At 37.5% G+C, this 21,666-nt stretch overlaps 1 protein-coding gene across 2 annotated transcripts; it reads left to right on the top strand.

The window, feature by feature from the left end:
* Window positions 1–233: 233 nt before the first annotated feature.
* LOC308413574 (uncharacterized protein) lies at window positions 234–10,122 on the top strand. Of its 2 annotated transcripts, XM_080908616.1 has the most exons (4): window positions 234–292; window positions 2,880–2,970; window positions 4,704–4,830; window positions 6,868–10,122. In XM_080908616.1, exons 2-4 carry the CDS (start codon window positions 2,941–2,943, stop codon window positions 8,877–8,879), a joined length of 2,169 nt encoding a protein of 722 aa, XP_080764742.1. In that variant the 5' UTR covers window positions 234–292; window positions 2,880–2,940; the 3' UTR covers window positions 8,880–10,122. The 2 variants fall into 2 exon arrangements, with proteins under 2 accessions (XP_080764742.1, XP_080764741.1); XM_080908615.1 differs by lacking the exon at window positions 234–292 and having other exon boundaries at window positions 2,866–2,970.
* Window positions 10,123–21,666: the final 11,544 nt, after the last annotated feature.

Below are 21,666 nucleotides of genomic sequence, written 5' to 3'. Positions count from 1 at the left end.
TTTTTCCATGTTCTTGTTAGTGTTTTCTTCAGTTCCTTCAGCAAATCATAGTTTTCGCTGTACAGACATTTCATAAGCTTGGTCAGTTCACTGGTGGAGTTTTTTATTTTGTTTTCCCTTCCTTCCTCTCCCCCTTCCTTCCCTCCCTCCTCTTCCCTTTCACTTCCTCTTCCTCCTCCTCCCCGCTTTCTCTATTTGTCTTTTCTAATTACTAATATTTAGCTTTTTGTTTAAAGGTCTCCAAAAGAGTATCATTTCTTCAGAAATATCGAACCATCTCCCTAGACCCCTAGTAAGTTTTATTTATGTAAGTAGCAATTATAGAAAATGATATAAAGCCATTTTCGTTGATTTTATTTTTTAAATTTAAATAATAAAAAGCTTGACTTCGTGTAGGCATTTACTATTTTTAATAAGTTTTTCTTTTATTGTTGTGGGGTTTTTTGCACTCTTAAATATGACATTCCTACCTACGCTCAGTCTGTGTTTTTCGGGAATGAACACTTGGATAACCATATGGCATACTGTCCTTCAGCTCTTATAATTCACTACTGTTTGACTAAGGCTGAGACCCAGTGAGGTTTCTCCCTTCCGTGTTAGCATGTCTTTGGGTAATATCCTTGTTCAGTTCATGTTTCACAGCTAAATTTGTATGATTTTATATAAGTAGCTTCTCTGACATTTCTGGAAGACACAATGTCACAGCAAACCTCTGTTCTTCTGGCTCTGGCTCTTATAATATCCCCACCCCTCTTGCTCAGTGATGCCTGAGCCCTAGTGCAGGAGTTGTATCAGTTGGGACTGAGCATCACAACTTCATATTTTGACTGATAGTGGTTTTCTGTAATGTTCTTTGTGTCTTGCTTAATGAGAGTGAGGATTACATTTATTTGTGTATTTAGAGTGCTGTTTGGGATTGGGCTGATTTAGTTAAGCATTTGTATGCTCTCCAAGATCCATGACATTATTAGCCCTGGAAAACATGGCTAGTTTTCCGTTACTAGGTGTGAATTCCCTCTTGTTGAGGACTTAATTCCAACTAGAAGCTGTTGGTTGCCACCAAAGTATGTGTGCCACTCTCGAACCCTTAGGGTTCTTGTGCAGGGCAGATCACTGTTTTGGTTCATAGGTGTCATAGCTGGGTAGGGCTGTTGGTTGGCTCTCCTTTGGAAGCTTTCATGTTACCTTCTTATACCATACAAGTTAGCCTCCAGGGAGGATGCTTTAAGGTGCAATCCATCTTATGGTTCTGTGTCTGAAGTGCATGGCATCTTCAACAACAGGGAATCACCTTTTGCCTTTAGGAGGCAACCAAGAGCAGCAGCAATAGCCTATAATGTACTGGCAGCCACCTGGACAGTATGACCAACAGCTTCAAAGCAAGCTTCATTTATACTCTAAAAATATGTGTATCCAGAGGCATATGTATTATAGGCATTGTTGATGGGTGGATAGTGGTGCGATTCCTTATGACTTTTTAGACATCTTTACTGTTTTCTTTAATTTCATTGTCCTTCTGGATTGTGATGGTTTGTACATGGTTGACACAGGGAGTGGTATTTTTGGAGTAGGTGTGGCCTTGTTGGAGTAGGTGTGCCACCATAGGCCTGGGCTTTAACACATTCATCTTAGCAGCCTTCAGATGAAGAGTAGATTCTCAGCTCCTCCTGCACCATGCCTGCCTGGACACTGCCATTTTCCCACCTTGATAATAATGGACTGAACCTCTGAACCTGTAAGCCAGCCCTGATTAAATGTTTTCCTTTTAAGAGTGGCATTGGTCATGGTGTCTGTTCACAATAGTAAAATCCTAACTAAACCAGAAGTCATATCTGTCTCTTCTCCATAATTAAATATGTTCCACTGTTACTCCATTCTCCCCTTTAGATTACTTGTTCCCTGTTACTTCCCTCTCTATTATTCCTCCACATTCCATTATGGTCTGTTTTTACTTTTCTGATTACTGCAAGTACTCCAGTTTATGAACTCAGAAAATTTTGAACTTCCTATGAGAGTTCAGAATGCAATGTCTGTCTTTCTGGGTCTGGGTTACTCCACTCAGTATGAGCTTTTATAGGTCCATCTGTTTACCCACAGGACTCATCACTTTTTCTTTACAGCTCAGTAATATTCCATATGCACCACATTTCACTACCCATTTGTCTATTGAAGACATTTATATTGTTTCCTTTTTTGAAGCTGTTGTGAATAGAGCAGCAATGAACATGGGTGAGCATGTTGTATGTGGAGTAGGACATTGATTTCTTTGAGCATATGCAAAGGAATAGAAGAGCTGGGTCACATGCTAGATTTATTTAACTTGAGGATTTGTTCTTTTAATTGAAGATTCTCCATATTGATACTCACAGTGGCTACATTTTTTTTGTTGTTGTTGTTCATGGGGTTCTATTCCCAGTGCTTTTATTATTTATGTTGTTGCTTGGATTATTGGTATCTTCTTCTTCTTTCTCTATGAGAATTAGTATTGTTGCTGTCTTGCTCTCTCCTGTATTTATCTGTTTTCCACATCAAATTTATTATTCCCATGTCTCAATGGCTATTCATCTATTTCTCTTGTGCATATTTTCCTGTAATTTACTATATATTGGGTTGCTTTAGTGAAAAGAATTGTGTTAATTTGGACTGTCTTACAATACACTTATATCTCATCATGAATTTAAAAAGATTATTTTTCTGGATGCAACAATGTGGTTGATAGTGACCTTCCCTCCAAGCTTCAGATGTGGTGCCATGTTCTGGTTTTAGGACCATAGTATTCTGCTGTTTGAATCTTTTTATGTGGTTTGACCCTATTCTTTAATAGACTTCAACATTAATTTCTGCCTTTTCTTCTTCTTTTTGACTCTTTAATATGAAAGGGCAGCAGGTCATCTATTCATTTTTCTATAAGAGAAACTCAAAGAAGAGACACAGAAAGAAATGGATGGTTTTCCAGTAAACATGTCCCAGGTGAGTGGTCATGCTCACGTCCTTTCTAGAAATGTCATATTTTCAAGTATTGCAAGCCTTTAGTTTTCTGCTTCTGATAATTTTTTTATTATAAAACACATTGGCAACAAAGAAACAAAATCACACACTGAAAACAACCAGACCCAAAATCTGTACAACTAAATGAACTTTTATACAGTTAAATTAGTCACTGGAACAAAAGCTCTGGAGACTCATTTGACTTAATAGTTTGAATATCTGGTATATTTTGATGTACTTACCCACTACCAAAAAATACAAAACCAAAAACAAAACACGTGACATTACAAAAAATGTAAATTAGAACTAGAAAAGTAATTAGCGTTATATCTTTTTTCGTAAGTGGTGGCTGTTACTTGCATTTAGTCATAACTCAGCCCCTGATATTTAACCTTTCTTGTTTTCTTTTCTCCATGTTCTGTTGTGCCCACATGTACATGGTTTCCATAAGCAAATATAATTGTGTAGATTCTGCATGTGAGGGAAGATATGGTTTCTTCTTTCTGGCAGTGTATGACCTTACTTAATAGTACACATTCTAAGTCCAGTTATTTTTCTACAAATTACTGTATTTTTCTCTTTACCTGAATAGATTTCTATTCTATATGTGTAACATTTTCATTTATGAATTCATGTGGTGATAGACAATTAGGTTGATGACAGCTCTTTGCAATGGTGAGTAAAGCACCAGTAAACATGAAGTGTGTGGATTATGTAGAATGGAGTGCAGAGTTCTCCAGGATCTTTCTAGGAATGCAGTTGCAGAGCCACTAATTATATCTTTATTTTTTGAATACTCTTCAAAATGATTTCTACATACACATGCACACTCACAGGCACACACACACACACATACACACACACACACACACACACACACACACACACACATACACACACACACCCTAACAGCACAAAGGCTTCCTTTCTTTCCACATCTTCTCCAACTTTTGTTGTCAAAGTAGTTGATGATAGCAATTGTGCCTATGGTGAGGCAATATTTTAAAATACTTTAAGTTTGTGTTTCTCTGATGGCATTTTAGGAATCTTGGATTCTTTTTGCCATTTGTATTGAACATTTGGCTTTCTGTCCTCTCAAGGTGTCTAGTCACATTTTTCCCCCATTGACAGTTTTATTTTCTTGGTATTTAATTTCTGTAATTCTTGGTAAATTCTAGACATGATTCCCTATTTAGAGTGTCACTAGTATAGATTTTCTCCCCTTCTTTAGGTGTCTGTGTGCCTTTAGACAGAAACTGTTTATACACACACACACACACACACCATCATCATCATCATCATCATCATCATCATCATCATCTTATCTGTTTACTTAGGGTTAGTTCCTGTGCGTCTATATAAAGCCAAGTACTGAATTCAGTGTCAGTAGTTTAGCATGATTGTCAGTTGTAGTATTTTAAAGCACATTTCCTCACCACAAATTATCCTGAGAAATGTACACTGTGATCCTGAGGGACACAAAGTGTCCATAACAGATAGATAATCATGTCTAGACGTCCACTGTGTGTCCTTTTTCGTGGACATGCTTGTGAGACTGTTGTGCCATCCTGTTTCCACAGAGGTGGAAGAATCATTATAGAGTGAGTGTACTTGAGAAATCATCTCTTGAGTAATGGTCTTCGTTCACCTACATCTCCTTATTTCCAGAAAAGTACTGTTCCCAGCATCACATGGTTTGTGCATTTTTGTTTCAGTGTCTGTTGACATTCGGGGATGTGGCTGTGGACTTCCCTCAGGAGGAGTGGGAATGCCTGGACTCTTCTCAGAGGGCTTTGTACATTGATGTGATGTTGGAGAATTACAGCAACCTGGTCTCTGTTGGTGAGAACATTTTGCTTGTAGAACTTCTACCTCTTCTTTCTATATATTGATTTTATGGTAGTAAACTCTGTTAAGCTGTTTGGAAACAAGATGAAACTAGGGAAAGTTTGATAGTAGAAAAGAACTTTTTCATGGGATATGATTTATTCATTCAACTTTCCATTCTAGAGGTATCATATAGCCTTCATTTGGTTTCCACAATTAATTCATAACATACTATCATATAATACTTAATCCATGTCTTACAGCTCCGTGTCTAACATTTGTAATTACATAGTTTTAATTGTGAGGAAAAAATTCAACATAAGTGAATTAAAAATTGTCCCTTAATGTGCTGAAGATTCTGACAGGAAATTGCAATTGGGAACTCATTCCTAGATTCCTCTACATTGTGTTCTCTCATGCACTGTGTAGAGTAGTATGATAGATGCCTGTATTCTTTTTTTAAATTTCTAGCATGGGTTATGGGCTACTTCACAGAACACTTGAATTATTGTTTGCAGGGTAGGCCAGGTCACCTGTGTGGAAAAAATTAGATTGTCCTGGAATGTGGACAGGAGAGATGAGCCACAGACAGGGTGAGTTAGGGAGGGGGGAGGCAAGAGTGGAGAATTGAAGGGAAAGGGAAAATGCTTTGCTATGTTTAATTCCACTTGAAATGATTACCGACAAATTAGCCTAGTATAATGTCTTGGCCCCAGAATGCGTCCTGCCTGTTGTAAATGGTAAAACACAAAGCCCTGGGGCTCTTTGGAAAACCACTCGAGCCTACTTAATACTATTTCATATGACATATACCTAGATGACTGCTCAACCCACCTGCTACTTTGTTTTCTTTCTTTGAGATAAGACTTCTCTATCCCAAGTTTGTCTTGACTTCTTTATGTGGCCCAAGCTGGCCAGTTGCTCAAACCTCACAGTTCAGCTTCCCAAGGACTGGGGCTCTAGGTGCATTACCATGCTTTGTTCTAACAAATAATATTACTGTTGACCTTTAAATTATTTCAGTAACATTAAAAATGAAAAAGGAAGATACCGTGCCTTATTGCTCCTGAATTATGGTGAGGTAATACTGTATAAAGTAGCTCTCCTCTAGCCTCGGGTGTTTGACCTGGTGGCTGGAGCCCTTCATTCTGGGACTTTCTCTCGGCCCTCGCAGGCCTCGATCGCGGAGGGACACAGCGAGCACTGGGCTCGGCTGGGCTTGAAAGAGCCGGGCCTGGGAGGAGCCCGCGTCCTGACTGCGGTGCTGCGGCTCCGGGGCTCTTCAGCGCAGCGCTGCTCTCAGGCTGGGCAGCAACCTGAGGGCTGCAGCCGACTCCTTCACGGTGGTGCTGAGAGAAGGCTGAATGGGGAAGATGTCCCTGGTGTTGCGCTACAGCAAGAACAAGTTCAAGGACAAGCACATCACCACCCTGCGTCTTTGTTAACCCAGAAGTTAAATGATGGTGGGAAAAGAGTAAACCTTGCCATATGGGATACAGCAGGGCAAGAGAGATTCCGTGCTCTGGGTCCAATTCACTACCGAGATTCGAACGGAGCTATTTTAGTTTATGATGTAACAGATGTACATTCGTTTCAGAAGGTAAAAAAAACTGGGCCAACTGGGCCAAATCATTACGGAATATGTTGGGAAATGTAATCTGTTTGTATATAGTTGGCAATGAAATTGACTTGGAAAAGGAGAGACATGTCACCATTCAAGAAGCAAACCGCATGTACAAGGATTGAAAAAAAAATAGCGGCATGTATTCTAAATATAACCAGTGAACTCCGTCCCCAAATTAATAATTGATTCCCCAATTATTTGATCCATCTTGAGCCATTAGACATTTTTCATAAAGATCACATAGCTATTATAAATCACAGACCCTTGAAGGCTGACTTGCTGCATTTGTGGGAATATATAAAATCACAGTAAAAGAAACACATCTGCTGGTTGACTTCTCTTAAGGGAGACTCTTTAGGAAGATAGTCATTTTTTAAATGTTTGATCATAGAACAAACCTTATTAATCTGAATTGTACTTATTTTCAGAGAACTATTGCATATGTGATACTGTCTACCAACAAATGAGGACTGAAAAGGGGGAACTGCTTCATGATCCCTCCAACTGTGCACTTTATAAAAGAGGGGACGCTACAGAAACCTCCAATCACCACAGATGCTGTAGGAACAGGGATGCCTCTGCTGACTCGTCAAACCCAGATAGACACACAAGCACACACACTGGAGAAGAACCTTGCAAATCTGAAGACTGTGAGAAATCTTTAAATGCGTGTTCCAGCATTCCTCAAGATGAAAGACTCTACACTGCAAACAAAGAGCACAGAGAAGAAGAACATAACAGCTATTTCAACAGTACATATAATCTCATGCAACAAACAATCTACCTTGAAGAGAAACCACACAAGTGTGGGAAATGTGGGAAATGCTTCAGTACCTCCTCAAGGCTCGTTAAACATCAGAGAATTCACACTGGAAAGAAACCTTATAAGTGTAACATTTGTGACAAATCCTATAACCAGTGTGCAAATCTTAAAATACACCAAAGACTTCATACTGGGGAGAAACCTTACAAGTGCAAAGAATGTGGAAAGTCATTTCGTCAAACCTCTGTACTTAAAAGCCATCAGAAAATGCACACTGGAGAGAAGCCTTACAAATGTAAGGAGTGTGACAAATCCTTTGCCCACTCTTCCAGTTTCAGGACACACCAGAAAATCCATACTTCTGAGGAACACTGTAGTTGTCCAGAATGTGGCAGGGAATTTCGTCAGCTTTCACATTTTAGAAAACATTACAGACTCCACACTGGAGAGAAGCCTTACAAATGCAGTGAGTGTGACAGATCCTTTACCCACTATGCATCACTGAGATGGCATCAGAAAACTCATTCTCCAGAGGTACATTATGAATGCAAAGAGTGTGGTAAGTCCTTCATTGAATTATCACATCTTAAAAGGCATAACAGAATTCATACTGGCGAAAAGCCGTACAAATGTGAGATATGTGATAAATCCTTTACTGTGAATTCAACTCTTAAGACCCATCAGAAAATTCATACTGGAGAAAAACCTTACAAGTGTAGAGAATGTGACAAGTCCTTTACTCATAACTCACATCTTAGAAGACATCAGAGTGTTCATACTGGAGAGAGACCTTATGTATGTAAGGAATGTGGCAAAACTTTTACTGAGTGTTCAACTCTTAGAGAACATCAGAAAATTCATACTGGAGAAAAAACTTACAAATGTGGAGAATGTGACAAATCCTTTACCCAGCATTCATATCTCAGAAGTCATCTGAGAGTTCATACTGGAGAGAGACCTTATGTATGCAAGGAATGTGGCAAATCTTTTACTACATGTTCAACTCTTAGAACGCATCAGAAAATCCATACTGGAGAAAAACCTTACAAATGTGGGGAATGTGACAAATCCTTTACCCAGGACTCACATCTTAAAACACATCACAGAGTTCATACTGGTGAGAGACCTTACATATGTAAGGAATGTGACAAAACATTTACTAGGTGTTCATATCTTAGAGCACATCAGAAAATTCATACTGGAGAGAAACCTTACAAATGCAAAGACTGTGACATATCCTTTCTCCGGATTTCTAGTCTTAGAATACATCAGAAAATCCATACTGGAGAGAAACCTTACAAATGTGAAGACTGTGATATATCATTTAACCAGATTTCAAATCTCAAAAGACATCAGAAACTTCATACTGGGGAGAAACCTTACAAATGTATGGAATGTGACAAGTCCTTTACTCATAACTCAAATCTTAGAGCACATCAGAGAGTTCATACTGGAGAAAAACCTTATAGATGTACGGAATGTGACAGATCTTTCACTAGGTGCTCTTACCTTAGAGCACATCAGAAAATTCATACTGGAGAGAAACCTTACAAATGCACAGACTGTGACAAATCCTTTATCCACCTTTCAAATCTTAGAAGACATCAGAGTGTTCATCCTGGAGAGAAACATACCAGTGTAAATCATGTGACTTGTCATTTATCCAGTATTACCTAAACTTACCAATCTAAACATTTTACATAAAAGAAACTACAGATGAGAAACTTGTGAAAGCTTTCAATGAAGTTTTCAATCTTAGAAAATACCAGAGTTTGAGTTAAAATTTTGCAAATGTTATTGTGTGAAAAGTTCCTCCTCCCCTCTCTCTTTCTGTGTGTGTTTGTGTGTAGTGTATGTGTGCTTTTGTACTTGTATCACTGCATTACATGTATGCATAGTGCCCATGGAGGCCAGAAGCTGGCAAGAGATCCCCGAAGGTGGAGTTAATGACACTGTGTCTGTGTGTGTTTTGGGGAATTGATCCCCAGTCCTCTAAAAGAGCAGACCTTGCTTTTACCTACTAAGCTATCTCTCTACTCCCTGGGCAGAGTGGCAATTAAAACATCTTGTAATCCAAAATTTCATAATGAAATTAATTCCATGCAACTTTGTGCACACCATTTAATTCCAGCACTCAGTAAACAAAGGCAAGAAGATACATGTGAAGTCAATGTTGTCCTGATAATTCAAGGACAGCCAGAACTACTTAAACCCTGTCTCAAAAAATAATAATAATGGCAAAATGTAGTTAACATTAAATGTGACAAAAACAAACAAACAAACAAAAATGTGCTGTATATCACAACATTCATATTTTTGAGAAGTCATGTAAAGTTATACCATATGTAGTTTCCATGTCTTGCTCTTCATTGGGAATTACACACCCCCACACCCCCGTATGTATTGAATTTCACAAAGCTTTTACTTAGTGCTGAAATTGCTGACAGGAAAACAAATTCATCATAGAGAAAGAAAACAAAAAAAAAAACCTCTAATAAAGTCTCATCTTTCATTCACCTTAAAATCTTTATACTAGAATCAAGCCTTACAATTAGCAAGAAGGTAAGAAACTATAAAGAGATGTGTAAGCTGTGCATGTAGCATCATGGGCATGCTTACACAGAACTCAGAAATCGGCAAGGGTTCTGGACTCTGTGCAGGCCTGTATTCCCAGCACCCTGCTGGCAGAAGCAAGTGGATCTCTGAGTTCAAGATCAGTTGCCTCAAGAAAAATCTCTGAGGGCACACACACAGAAATTCATTTTGCACTACTGAAGAAAAATTCAAAAGTATTAGCTAATATTCAAATTTAAAATCATATAGTTGCCATTAACAGCCAGTCCACAGTCAATGAGGTAAAAGAAACTCTGGGACCCTCATCAACCACTGTGAAATGGTAATTGCTCAAATCTTACACAGTTGCTTGTTCTTGGAACCTTCTGAAGAGTTGTGAGTTTCTGCATTATCTACCACCTGCTTTCACCAAGCTGGAGAGTTGTGTAAACTGGACCTAAGTATTTAGATGGAAAATGAACAGCATGATCACTAATAAAATGTCAGTAAGTTCTGTCCTTGGACCTACATTTTCCTAGTCCTGATTTATCTATATTATGAATTCCTCTCTATTGGCAGGCCTCAAATCCAGTCACTAGACAGGTTGCCTATAGGCATCTCATTTCTGTTGAGCTTTCAAGAGCTCCTCCCCACGACTCCATTACATATTTGAATGATTCTTCCCAATATCCCCACTCTCTAATTTTATATCACCCATAACCCACTATCCATTCTTGCTTTCTGCATCTCCCTTCTACTGGTCTGTTTCTAGCTTCTACATGCAGTCTTACTTGAATAAACACAAACTCTGAAGCTAAGACCCACATATAAGAGCAAACATGCTGTGTGAGTGTTAGGGACCAGGAGTCAGACTCATAATTTCTAGTTACCTACTTTATATCCAGATATCAAGCTTTTATTTTTATTCACAACTGAGTAATATGTCAGGTTTTATAGATACATATCACATTTTAATTTTCCATGTGTCAGTTGATGGATATCTGTATTGATTCTAGGCCTAGTGTGGTAGTTTGAATAGATGTACTTTCCAGAGATTCGTGTGTTTAAATGCACAGCTGTAGGGAGTGGCTCTATTGGAAGGTGTGGCCTTCTTGGAGGAAGTGTGTAACTGTGGAGGTGGGCTATGAAGTCTCTGAGGTTCTGCCCAGTGCAAAAGACAGTCTCCTGATTCCTTTTGATGATAGTCTCCTCCTGGCCTTCTGCCTCCAGGATAGCATGCCTCTTGCCATGAAGATAATTAACTAGCCCTCTGAAGATGTAAGCCAGGCCCAATTAAATCTTTGCCTTTGTAAGAGTTGCCTTGGTGATGGTGTCTGTACAGAGCAATAAAACCCTAACTAAGACAGAAGTGGTTCCAGGAACCGGGGCATTGTTGAGATAGGCCTGACCATGGCTTTGTTCAGAGGAATATGGACTTGGGATTAAGAAAACAGTGTGGGTACATCTACAGAATGGAATACTATTCAGCTGTTAAAAACAAAGACAAATGAGTTTGGTAGGCAAATGGATGGAACTTGAGAATATCAATCCTGAGTGAGGTAATTCAGTCCCAAAAAGACATGCATGGTATGTACTCACCTATAAGTGGGTGCTAGTCATAAAATACAGGACACCCATGCTACATGCTACAAACCCCAAGAAGCTAAAAAAGAAGGAAGGCATAAGTGAGCATGCTTGAATCTTAGAAGGAGGAATAAAATAGTTATTAAGAGGCAGATGGATGGAGGAAACCAGGTGGGAGAGGGGAAGGGGGGGAAATGAGTTTTCGAATCAGGTGTTTCGAGGGACAGGACAGATGGCCATGAGAATGAATGGAAGTCTGCAACTGATGGGGGTGGGAAGTGGGGGTATTCCCACGATGATACAGGGATGAGGGAGGCACCCAAAATCAATGGGAAGACTAACAGCATTGGGAATATAGAACCCAAAATGGTTACTTCCTATAGGCAGGCAGGAACCTCAGTGGAGCAATAGAGATACCAATCCACCTACAAAACTTTCTACCCCAAATTTATCCTGTCTACAAAAAAGGCAGGGACAGGGAATGTAGCAGAGACTGAAAGAATGGCTAAGCAATAATCAGCCCAAATTGAGACTCATCCTATGGGCAAGTAACCTGCCACTATTAATAATACTGTTATACTTACAGATAAGAGGCTAGCTAGTATGACTGGGTGGACAGGATCCACCCAGCACCTGAGTCAAGACAGATGCAGACACCCACAGCCAAATCATGAATGGCACTAGAGCTCTCTTATGGAACAATAGAAGGAAGGATGCAGGCCAGAAGGAAGCAGGAACTCCACAGGAAGACCAACCTACCTGGACCCTTGAGGCACTCAGAGACTGAACCACCAAATAAAGAACATACACAGATTAGACCCAGACCTCACTGCACATATGTAGCAGATGTTCAGCTTGGTCTTCATGTGGCTCTTGAGCAACTGGAGCTGGGGTTATCCCAAAAGCTATTGCCTGTATGTAAGATATGCTCTAGCTGGGTTGCCTTCAGTGGGAGAGGATGCACAAAGCCTCACAGAGACTTGATGTCCTAAGATTGTGGACACTTTCTAGCAGAAATAAAGTCTCTATACAGTATTCCATGGCTTACAATGGAGAACTTTTTAATCTGTACATATTGGCCATTTCAACTGCTATTGAATGTAGTGTATTCAATTCATTTGCTTATTGATTAGATTATAATTTTCTTCCTTTGTAGTTTATTGACAGATTCTGTGTTTCTATTCATTACACTATAGATTTATAGCTAAGAATTATATTTGCCATGTAGGGTGCCTCTTCATACTTTTAATTATTGTTTTTTCCATGGTGTTTTGAATTTGATGCTATCATTTTTCAGTTACCTCTCTTATACCAAGTGTCCCCTTTCTGTTACCCTACAGGATTCACTGTTTCAGATGACACATGAAGGTCTGTGATTCCTTCTATGGTATGAGAGACTTGAATCCAGTTTCATTCTTTATATGCAAAGAAATAATTTTCACAATACTGCTGTTTGAAGAGGCTGTCTAGTCTGCAACACGTTTGTGGTATTTTGGTGACAGTTATTGCTATGACTATTACGATGGTTAGTCATTGCTACTGGGCAGATTCTAGATCTGCTTCTGTTGCACTGGACTGATCAGGAGTCACACTGGAATAGCTTGAACATTGCAATATTTTCTTAGAGTTCTTTACCTATGGAATATGTGCATCAATATAAATTCTGAATTAATTTTTTACTATTTTTGTGAGGTAGATAGTGGGATATTAAATGTTATGTAGTTTCAACTGACAGTATAAACCACTTTCAGAAATACATATTTCAAAATATTTTATTCCCATTCATCTTAGCATGTTCTAGTTTACATCATCCTTAGTTCCCTCAGCAATTTTTCATTTTACAAACCTTCATTTCTCTCAACCACATTCTTATGTAGAGGCCTTTCATCAGCATAAATAAGTTTATTTAAGGAGTCTGTGTTTTGTTTTCTATCTATCATCTATCTATCTATCTATCTATCTATCTATCTATCTATCTATTTATCTATCTATCTATTTATCTATCTATCATCTATCTATCATTTATCTAATCTTTCTCTTTCCTGACTTTTATTTACATTTACATATTTTATAAAACAAGTGTTTTGTTTGTTTGCATGAATGACTACATGTCCTTTGCACTATAGAATTGTAGTTGTGGAGAGTTTGGATCCATATTGCAGTTTTTGGGAACTGAACTTTTGTTTCTCAGAACAATAGGTGTTTATAACCATTGCATCATCTACCTAGCCTCTTATTAAGTCTAATCATCAATATTATAAAGCCATTCTAGTCCTTTATTTTTTTTAACATAGATGATCTTAAATCTTGACTTTACACAGGAATTTATTATCTTTTAGTTGTTTTTGTTTTTCAAGGTAGGATTTTTCTGGGTACTCATGGTTTCCCTGGAAATCACTCTATAGACCATACTGGCCTCAAACTCAGGAATCTGCCTACCGATGACAAAAGTGCTCATAATAAAGACATGTACCACTACCTCCTGGCTCATTTTATTATTTGTTAACAGTTTTTATTTCACTGCTGTTGTTTGTGTGTGTGCATGTATACCTAACAAAAAACACAGCCTACTCAATCTGTATGTTTTCAGTATAGATAAACATTTCTTTTTGATAAATATATGGTGTATTCTACTGAAGACACTTTCTCCAGCTCTCAGAATTCTTTAGTGTTTGACAAGGGTTGAGAGGCCCATTAAGCTTTCTCCCTTCTTCATTAGCATGTCTCTTGGTGTTGTCTTTGTTCAGGTACCATGTTTGTAAGATTTTATTCCTGTAGTTTCATTGACATTTCTAAGAGATACAACATCACAGCAAACCTTCTATTTCTTCTGCTCTTACAATATTCCTGCTCACTCTTTCTTAGTAATCCCTGACCTTACTGCTGTTGTGTTGCTTATGTGTCAATTGGGATGAGCATCACAAGTCTGCATTCTGACTGATTGTGGTTTTCTGTAATAATCTTCATGATTGCAAAATTAACTTTCTTAACGAGGAGTTACAACTTCATTTATCAGTGGGAATAAGGGGAAATATTTAGAATGCAGTTCTAGTGTTTGTAGGTTCTCTTCCAAGATCCTTGACTTCACTAACCCTAGGGAATCTGACTAGGTTTCCAGTGTCAGGATTAATTTCCCTCTTGTTGGACAGTCCTAAATCTAATGAGAAAGAAGCCATTAGTTGTCATTAAACTATGTGGGCCGCTCTTGCACGCTCAGTTGGCCATTGCTCTGGCTCATAGGTGCCATAGCTGGGTAGGACTGTTGGTTGGCTCCCTCAGTTGGATGGAGTACCATGTTGTTTTCTCCTACTATGAAAGCTAGTCCCCGGGGTGAAGGCTTTGATGTCAGATACATCTTGAATCATGTGGCATTCGTGTCCGAGTGCACAGCTCTTTCAGTAGTACGGACTCACTTGCTACATCTAGGAGGCAACCGTGGGCAACAGTGATACCTTATAATGTTTTTTGAGTCTCTCTCTTTTTTTTTTTTTTTTTTTTGAGTCTCTTTTGTTTTTGTTTTTCAACTTTATTTAAAAAAACAGAGATACATGTACAGATTGTTTAAAAGTATTTTGGCATAAAACTATATGAATAAATATTTGTCAATACTAGATTTGTTTAAAGGTTTGATAATATGCATTGAAATCTTACTAGTTACAACTAGCATAAAGTACATGTAAAACAAAATGTAACATGGAATACTCAAAGTTTTCTTAGCGTGTAAAAATTAAACATAATGACATTTAAATACCAAAGATTGCCGTAAGGCTACCTTCTTAGCTCTTGAATTAATAATGATTTAAGGTCTAGGTGTGCCCCACTCTGAGAGGGTGCTATACACTTTTATTTCCTAAGAAGTGCTAAGGTTTCCACTTCTTAGACTTTCTTCTTTTCTTTTCTTTCTTTGTTTTTCTTTTCTTCTTCTTTTTTTGAGCTTCATATGGTCTGTGAGTTGTTCCTTGGGTATTCAGAGCTTTCTGAAGCTAGTATCCAATTACCAGTGACTACATATTATGTCTGTTCTTTTGTGACTGGGGTACCTCACTCAGGATCTATTCTCTAGATCCATTCATTTGCCTAGGAATTTCATAAAGTCATTGTTTCTAATAGCTGAGTAGTACTCAATTGTGTAAATATACCACAATTCTTTATCCATTCATCTACCGAAGGACATCTGGGTTCTTTCCAGCTTCTGGCTATTATAAATAAGGCTGCTATAAACGTGGTGGAGCATGTGTCCTTATTATAGGTTGAAGCATCTTTGGGGTATATGCCCAGAAGTGGAATAACTGGGTCTTCAGGTAGGACTATGTCCAATTTTCTGAGGAACCACCAGACTGATTTCCAGAGTGGTTGTATCAGTTTACAACCTCACCAACAGTGGAGTAGTGTTCCTCTTTCTCTGCATCCTTGCCAGCATCTGCTGTCATCTGAGTTTTTGATCTTAGCCATTCTGACTGGTGTGAGGTGGAGTCTCAGGGTTTTTTTGACTTGCATTTCCCTGATGACTATGGATTTTGAGCATTTCCTTAGGTGCTTCTCAGTCATTCGATATTCCTAAATTGAGAATTATTTGTTTATCTCTCTATCCCATTTTTAAATAGAATTGTTTGATTCTCTGGGGTCTAACTTGTTTGTATATATTGTATATTAGACCTCTATCAGATGTGGTATTGGTAAAGATCTTTTTCTAATCTGTTGAGTGCCATTTTGTTTACTTGACAGTGTCCTTAGCCTTACAGAAAATTTGCAGTCTCAAGAAGTCTCATTTATAGATTCTTAATCTTAGAACACAAGCCATTGGTGTTTTGAAAATTTCCTCTATGCCTATGTGTTCTAAGGTTTTCCCCACTTTCTCTTCTAATAGTTTAAGTGTACCTAGTTTTATATGGTGATCTTTGATCCACTTGCACTTGAGAATTGTACAAGGAGATAAGAAAGGACCTATTTATATTCTTCTGCATGCTGACTGGCAGTTGAGCCAACACCATTTGTCGAAGAGGATGTCCTTTTTCCATTTAATGTTTTCAGCTTCTTTGTCAAAGATCAAGTGATCATATGTGTGAGAGTTCATTTCTGGATGTTCTGTTCTCTTCCATTGATCTACCTGCCTATCTCAGTACTAGTACCATGTCATTTTTAACACAATTACTTTGTAATATAGCTTGAGGTCAGGGATGGTGATTCTTGCAGAAATTTTCTTGTTGTTGAGAATAGATTTTGCCATTCTAGGTTCTTTGTTATTCAAGATGAATTTGCAAGTTGCTCTTTCCAACTTTATGAAAAATTGGGTAGGAATTTTGATGGGGATTGCATTGAATCTGGAGATTGCTTTTGGTAAGACAGCCATTTTTACAGTGTTCAACCTTTCAATCCATGAGCATGGGAGATCTTTCCATCTTCTGAGATCTTTTTCAATTTCCTTCTTCAGAGATTTGAAGTTCTTGTCATACAGATTCTTCACATGCTTACAGGGGCACATCAAGGTATTTCATATTATTTGTGACTATTGTGAAGGGTATCTTTTCCATAATTTCTTTCTGAGCATATTTATCCTTTGAGTAGAGGAAGGATACTGATTTGTTTGAGATAATTTATATCCCACCACTTTGCTGAAGTTTTTATCAACTGTAAAAGTTCTTTGGTGGAACTTTTGGGGTCACTTAAGTATACTATCATGTCATCTGCAAATAGTGATATTTTGACTTCTTTTTTTCCGATTTGTATCTCTTTGACTTCCTTTTGCTGTTTAATTGCTCAGGCCAGGACTTCCAGGACTATGTTGAATTGGTAGGGAGAGAGTGGGCAACCTTGTCTGGTTCCTGATTTTAGTTGGATTGCTTTAAGTTTCTCACCATTTAATTTGATGTTGGCTATTGGTATGCTGTATATTACTTTTATTATGTTTAGGAACTGGTCTTGGATATCTGCTCTTTCCATGACTTTTATTGTGAAGGGTGTTGGATTTTGTCAAATGCTTTCTCAGCATCTAGTGAGATGATCATGTTTTTTTTTTTTAATTTATTTATATGTCAGATTATGTTGATGGATTTTCATATATTAAACCATCCCTGCATCCCAGGGATGAAGCCTACTTGATCATGGCGAATAATTGTTTTGATGTGATGTTTTATTCGATTTGCAAAAAAATTTTTGAGTATTTTTTATCAATGTTCATAAGGGAGATTTGTCCGAAGTTCTCTTTTTTTGTAGGGTTTTTGTGTGGTTTAGGAATGAGAATAATTATAGCCTTGAAAAAAGTGTTCCATCTGACTCTATTTTGTAGAATAGTTTGGAGAGTATTGGTATTAGGTCATCAATAAATGTCTGATAGAATACTGCATTGAATCCATCTGGTCCTGGGCTTCTTTTATTTGGGAGGCTTTTGATGACTGCTTCTATTTCTTTTGGTGTTATGGGATTGTTTAAATGGTTTATCTGATCCTGATTTAACTTTGGTATTTGGTATCTGTCTAGAAATTTATCCATTTCCTCCAGACTTTCCAGTTTTGTTGAGTATAGGCTTTTGTAGTAGGATATTATGATTTCTTGAATTTCCTCAGTTTCTGTTGTTATGTCTCCCCTTTCATTTCTGATTTTGTTAATTTGGATACTCTCTCTGTGCCCTCTAGGTATTCTGGCTAAGGGTTTATAGATGTTGTTGATTTTCTCAAAGAGCCAGCTCTTGGTTTTGTTTTTACTTGGTTGATTTATGCTCTGAGTTTAATTATTTACTGCCATCTACTCCTCTTGGGTGTATCTGCTTCTTTTTATTCTAGAGCTTTCATTGTGCTGTCAAGTTGCTAGTGTATGCTCTCTCCAGTTTCTTTTTGGAGGCACTCAGAGCTATTAGTATTTCTCTCAGTACTGCTTGCATTGCATCCCATAGGTTTGGGTATGTTGTGCTTTCATTTTCATTAAATTCTAGAAAATCCTTAATTTTTTTTTTTTATTTCTTCTCTGACCATGTTATTGTTGAGAAGCGCATTTTTCAGCTTCCATGTATATTTGGGCTTTTTGTTGTCTTTTGTTATTAAAGACCAACCTTAGTCCATGGTTATCTGATAGGATGCATGGAAGAATTTAGATCTTCTATATGTTCAGGCTTGTTTTGTGGCCAATTATATGGTCAATTTTTGGAAAATGTGCCATGAGGTGCTGAGATGAAGGTGTATTCTTTTGTTTTGGGATAAAATGTTCTGTAGGTGTCTGTTAATTCCATATGGTTCATAACCTCTGCTAGGTTCACTGTGTCTGTGTTCAGTTTCTGCTTCCACGATCTCTTCATTGATGAGTGTGGGGGTATTGAAGTCTCCCACTATTATTGTGTGTGGTACAATATATGTTTTGAGCTTTTAGGGTTTCCTTTATGAATATGGGTGCTCTTGTATTTGTAGCATATATGTTTAGGATTGAGAGTTCATTCTGATAGATTTTTTCCTGTAATGAGTAAAAAGTGTCCTTCCTTATCTTTTCTGATAACTTTTGGTTGAAAATCTATTTTATTCAATATTAGATATTAGAATGGCTACTCCAGCTTGTTTCTTGGGGCCATTTTCTTGGAAGTTTTTTTCCAGACTTGCACTCTTAGGTAGTGTCTGTCTTTGTTTCTGAGATGAATGTATGCACCAAAGTGCTGCATTCTGTTTATATATCCCATATGATAGTCTCTGTCTCCTCATTGGTGAATTGAGTCCATTTATGTTAACAGATATTAAGGAATAATAGTTTTTGTTTCTTGTTATTTTTGTTGTTAGAAGTAGAATTATGTCTGTTTTTCTTTCTTCTTTCAGTTTTCTTGCTTAGTGTTTTTCCCCCTTATTCTAGGGTTCTTATGTTGGATTTTCCATCAATTATTCTTTGTAGGGCTGGATTTTTGTTCAGATATTGTGTAAATTTAGTTTTGTCCTGGAACATCTTTGTCTCTCCATCTATGGTGATTGAGAGTTTTGCTGGATGTAATAACCTGGGCTGGCATTTGTGTTCTCTTGGCATCTGTATGATGTCTGTCCAGGATCTTCTAGCTTTTATAGTCTCTGTTGAGAAGTCGGGTGTAATTCTGATTGGTCTGCCTTTGTATGCTACTTGTCCTTTTTCCCTTATTGCTTTTAGTATTCTTTCTTTGTTTTATACACTTGGTGTTTTGACTGTTATGTGTTAGGAAGAATTTTTTTTTTTTTTTTTTTTGGTCCAATCTATTTGGAGTTCTGTAGGCTTTTCTTATGCTAATGGTTATCTCATTCTCTGCACTCTGGTTATTCATGGCATGCCCTTGCCAGGCCTGTGACCCAGGCTCTCTGCTGGTCCTGGTGGAAAAGAGGTGAGAGTTTGGTCGGCAAGCACATCCTTTCTGGGCAGATCCCAATTCCTGGCCCTCACTGTGGGCCGGAAAGACCCTTTTCCGTAAGCACCACCAAGTGCTCTCAGCACTCTGGATATTCATGGTGCAACCTCACCAGGCTTGTGCCCCAGATTCTCTGCTGGTTTAGGTTGGAAAAAGCCTGTCATTTTTTCTTATCTCTTGGATATTTGTCCAACTACTTCAGACCACGACTTCCATTTCTTATGTTTGTGGTTTTGGTATAAAAGTTACGGCTTTTTTAAGGAACATCATCAAGATGTGAAATTATTCTTTACACATTAAATGTCTGTGCATATACAAACTTATATGTATTGTAGAATTGTTTTTGCTAGACGGATAAAAGTATGACTCATTATGACTGTTCAAATGTTTTACTGTTATTTTAAACTCCTGGTTTTGTGTTTCTATCTGTTCTGTCTCCATAATTAAAACCCTTTTTTTTCTTCAAATCAGTTTTTCTTTGTTATTACTCTTCTTTATTGCTCGCACCCTACCCTGCACCCATGCATCCCAGTGGTCTCTTTTTGCTTTCTTGGGTTACTGTATTTACTCCAGGTTATGTACACAGATCTGAAGATCTGGAACTAAGAACTTTCTACGAGAGTGAGCACGCAATGTCTGTCTTTCTGTATCTGCACCCAGTATGTTCTTTTCTACGTCCACCTATTTACCTGAAAAGCTCATAATGTCAATATTCTTTACAGCTAAATACTATTCCATATAGTATATGCACCTCATTTTTATTATCTACTTGTTAGATAAAGGATGTTCTTTCCCTTTTGAAGCTATTGGGAATATATTGTGAATGTAGCAGAAAGGAATGTGGGTGAACATGTGTTTACATAGTATTATGTTGAACCCTTTGAGCTTATGCCATGGAGTGAAATTTCTGCGGTATGTGCTAGATTTATTTAACTTATGGATTTGTTTATTGATCTGAGGATTTCCATTTAGGTTTACAGATTGGCTACATTGTTATTTTGTTCTTAGGGTTTTTTTTTTTTTTTTCATTTTTTTATTGAAGAACTTTGTTTTTAAAAAAAAACAAAGATAAATGTACAAATTTTAAGCATTTTTGCATAAAAGTATACGAATGCATTTTTGTCATTGCTTGGCTTTTTTTTTTTTAAGGTTTGATAGTGTGCATTAAGATCTTATTAGTTACAATGAGCATAAAGTACATGTAAAACAGGATGTAACCTGGAATTAGTCAAAGTTTTCTTGGTGTGTAAGGAGTAAACATCATGGTTTTTTCTTTTCTTTTTCTTTTTCTTGAACTTCACACAATCTGTGAGTTGTTTCTGGGGTGTTCAGAGTTTTCTGGGGTTAGTATCCCATTATCAGTGACTGCATAATATGTCTGTTCTTTGTGACTGGGTTATCTCACTCAGGATGATATTATCTAGATGCAACCATTTTCTTAAGAATTTCATTAAGTCATTGTTTCTGATAGCTGAGTAGTACTCCATTGTGTAAATGTACCACAATTTTTGTATCCATTCATCTTCTGAAGGACATCTGGGTTCTTTCCAGCTTCTGGCTATTATAAATAGAGCTGCTATGAACATTGTGGTGCATGTGTGGCTTTTACTTTAATTTACTGTGTTTAATATTGTTTTGTTTTGTTGTTATCTCTTAGAAGATAGATGGGAAGGAGGGTTGTGAGAAAATGGGAGCAGTAGAGAGGGGAAAATAAAAGCATGATAAAATATGATATGATAAAATAATCATTTTTCAATACAAAGAGGAAATAAAAATAATACATCCACATTTTAATATTTATCATACACTTTCCAATTTTATTTAAAGCTTTCAATATAAACTTCTATTGCAAGTGTACCCTTATTTCATATGAGATGTATTTAATTGCTTTTAGTATTATAATCTTCCAATTCCTAATACATTAAGTCGACTTACATTTATGGTGGCTAGCTCAAATGTATGAACTTACTGTTGTTACCAATA

Source organism: Micromys minutus (genome assembly GCF_963924665.1).
Source record: "Micromys minutus genome assembly, chromosome: 32".
Taxonomy (NCBI): domain Eukaryota; kingdom Metazoa; phylum Chordata; class Mammalia; order Rodentia; family Muridae; genus Micromys; species Micromys minutus.
The sequence above is the reverse complement of the archived record's forward strand: the minus strand, read 5'-3'. Positions and strand labels throughout refer to the sequence as shown.

Coding starts and splice junctions, on each gene's coding strand:
- LOC308413574 (XM_080908616.1), top strand. CDS start 2,941: ATGGATGGTTTTCCAGTAAACATGTCCCAG. Junction 2,971..4,703: donor TTCCAGTAAACATGTCCCAG/GTGAGTGGTCAT, acceptor TTTTTGTTTCAG/TGTCTGTTGACATTCGGGGA. Junction 4,831..6,867: donor CAGCAACCTGGTCTCTGTTG/GTGAGAACATTT, acceptor ACTTATTTTCAG/AGAACTATTGCATATGTGAT.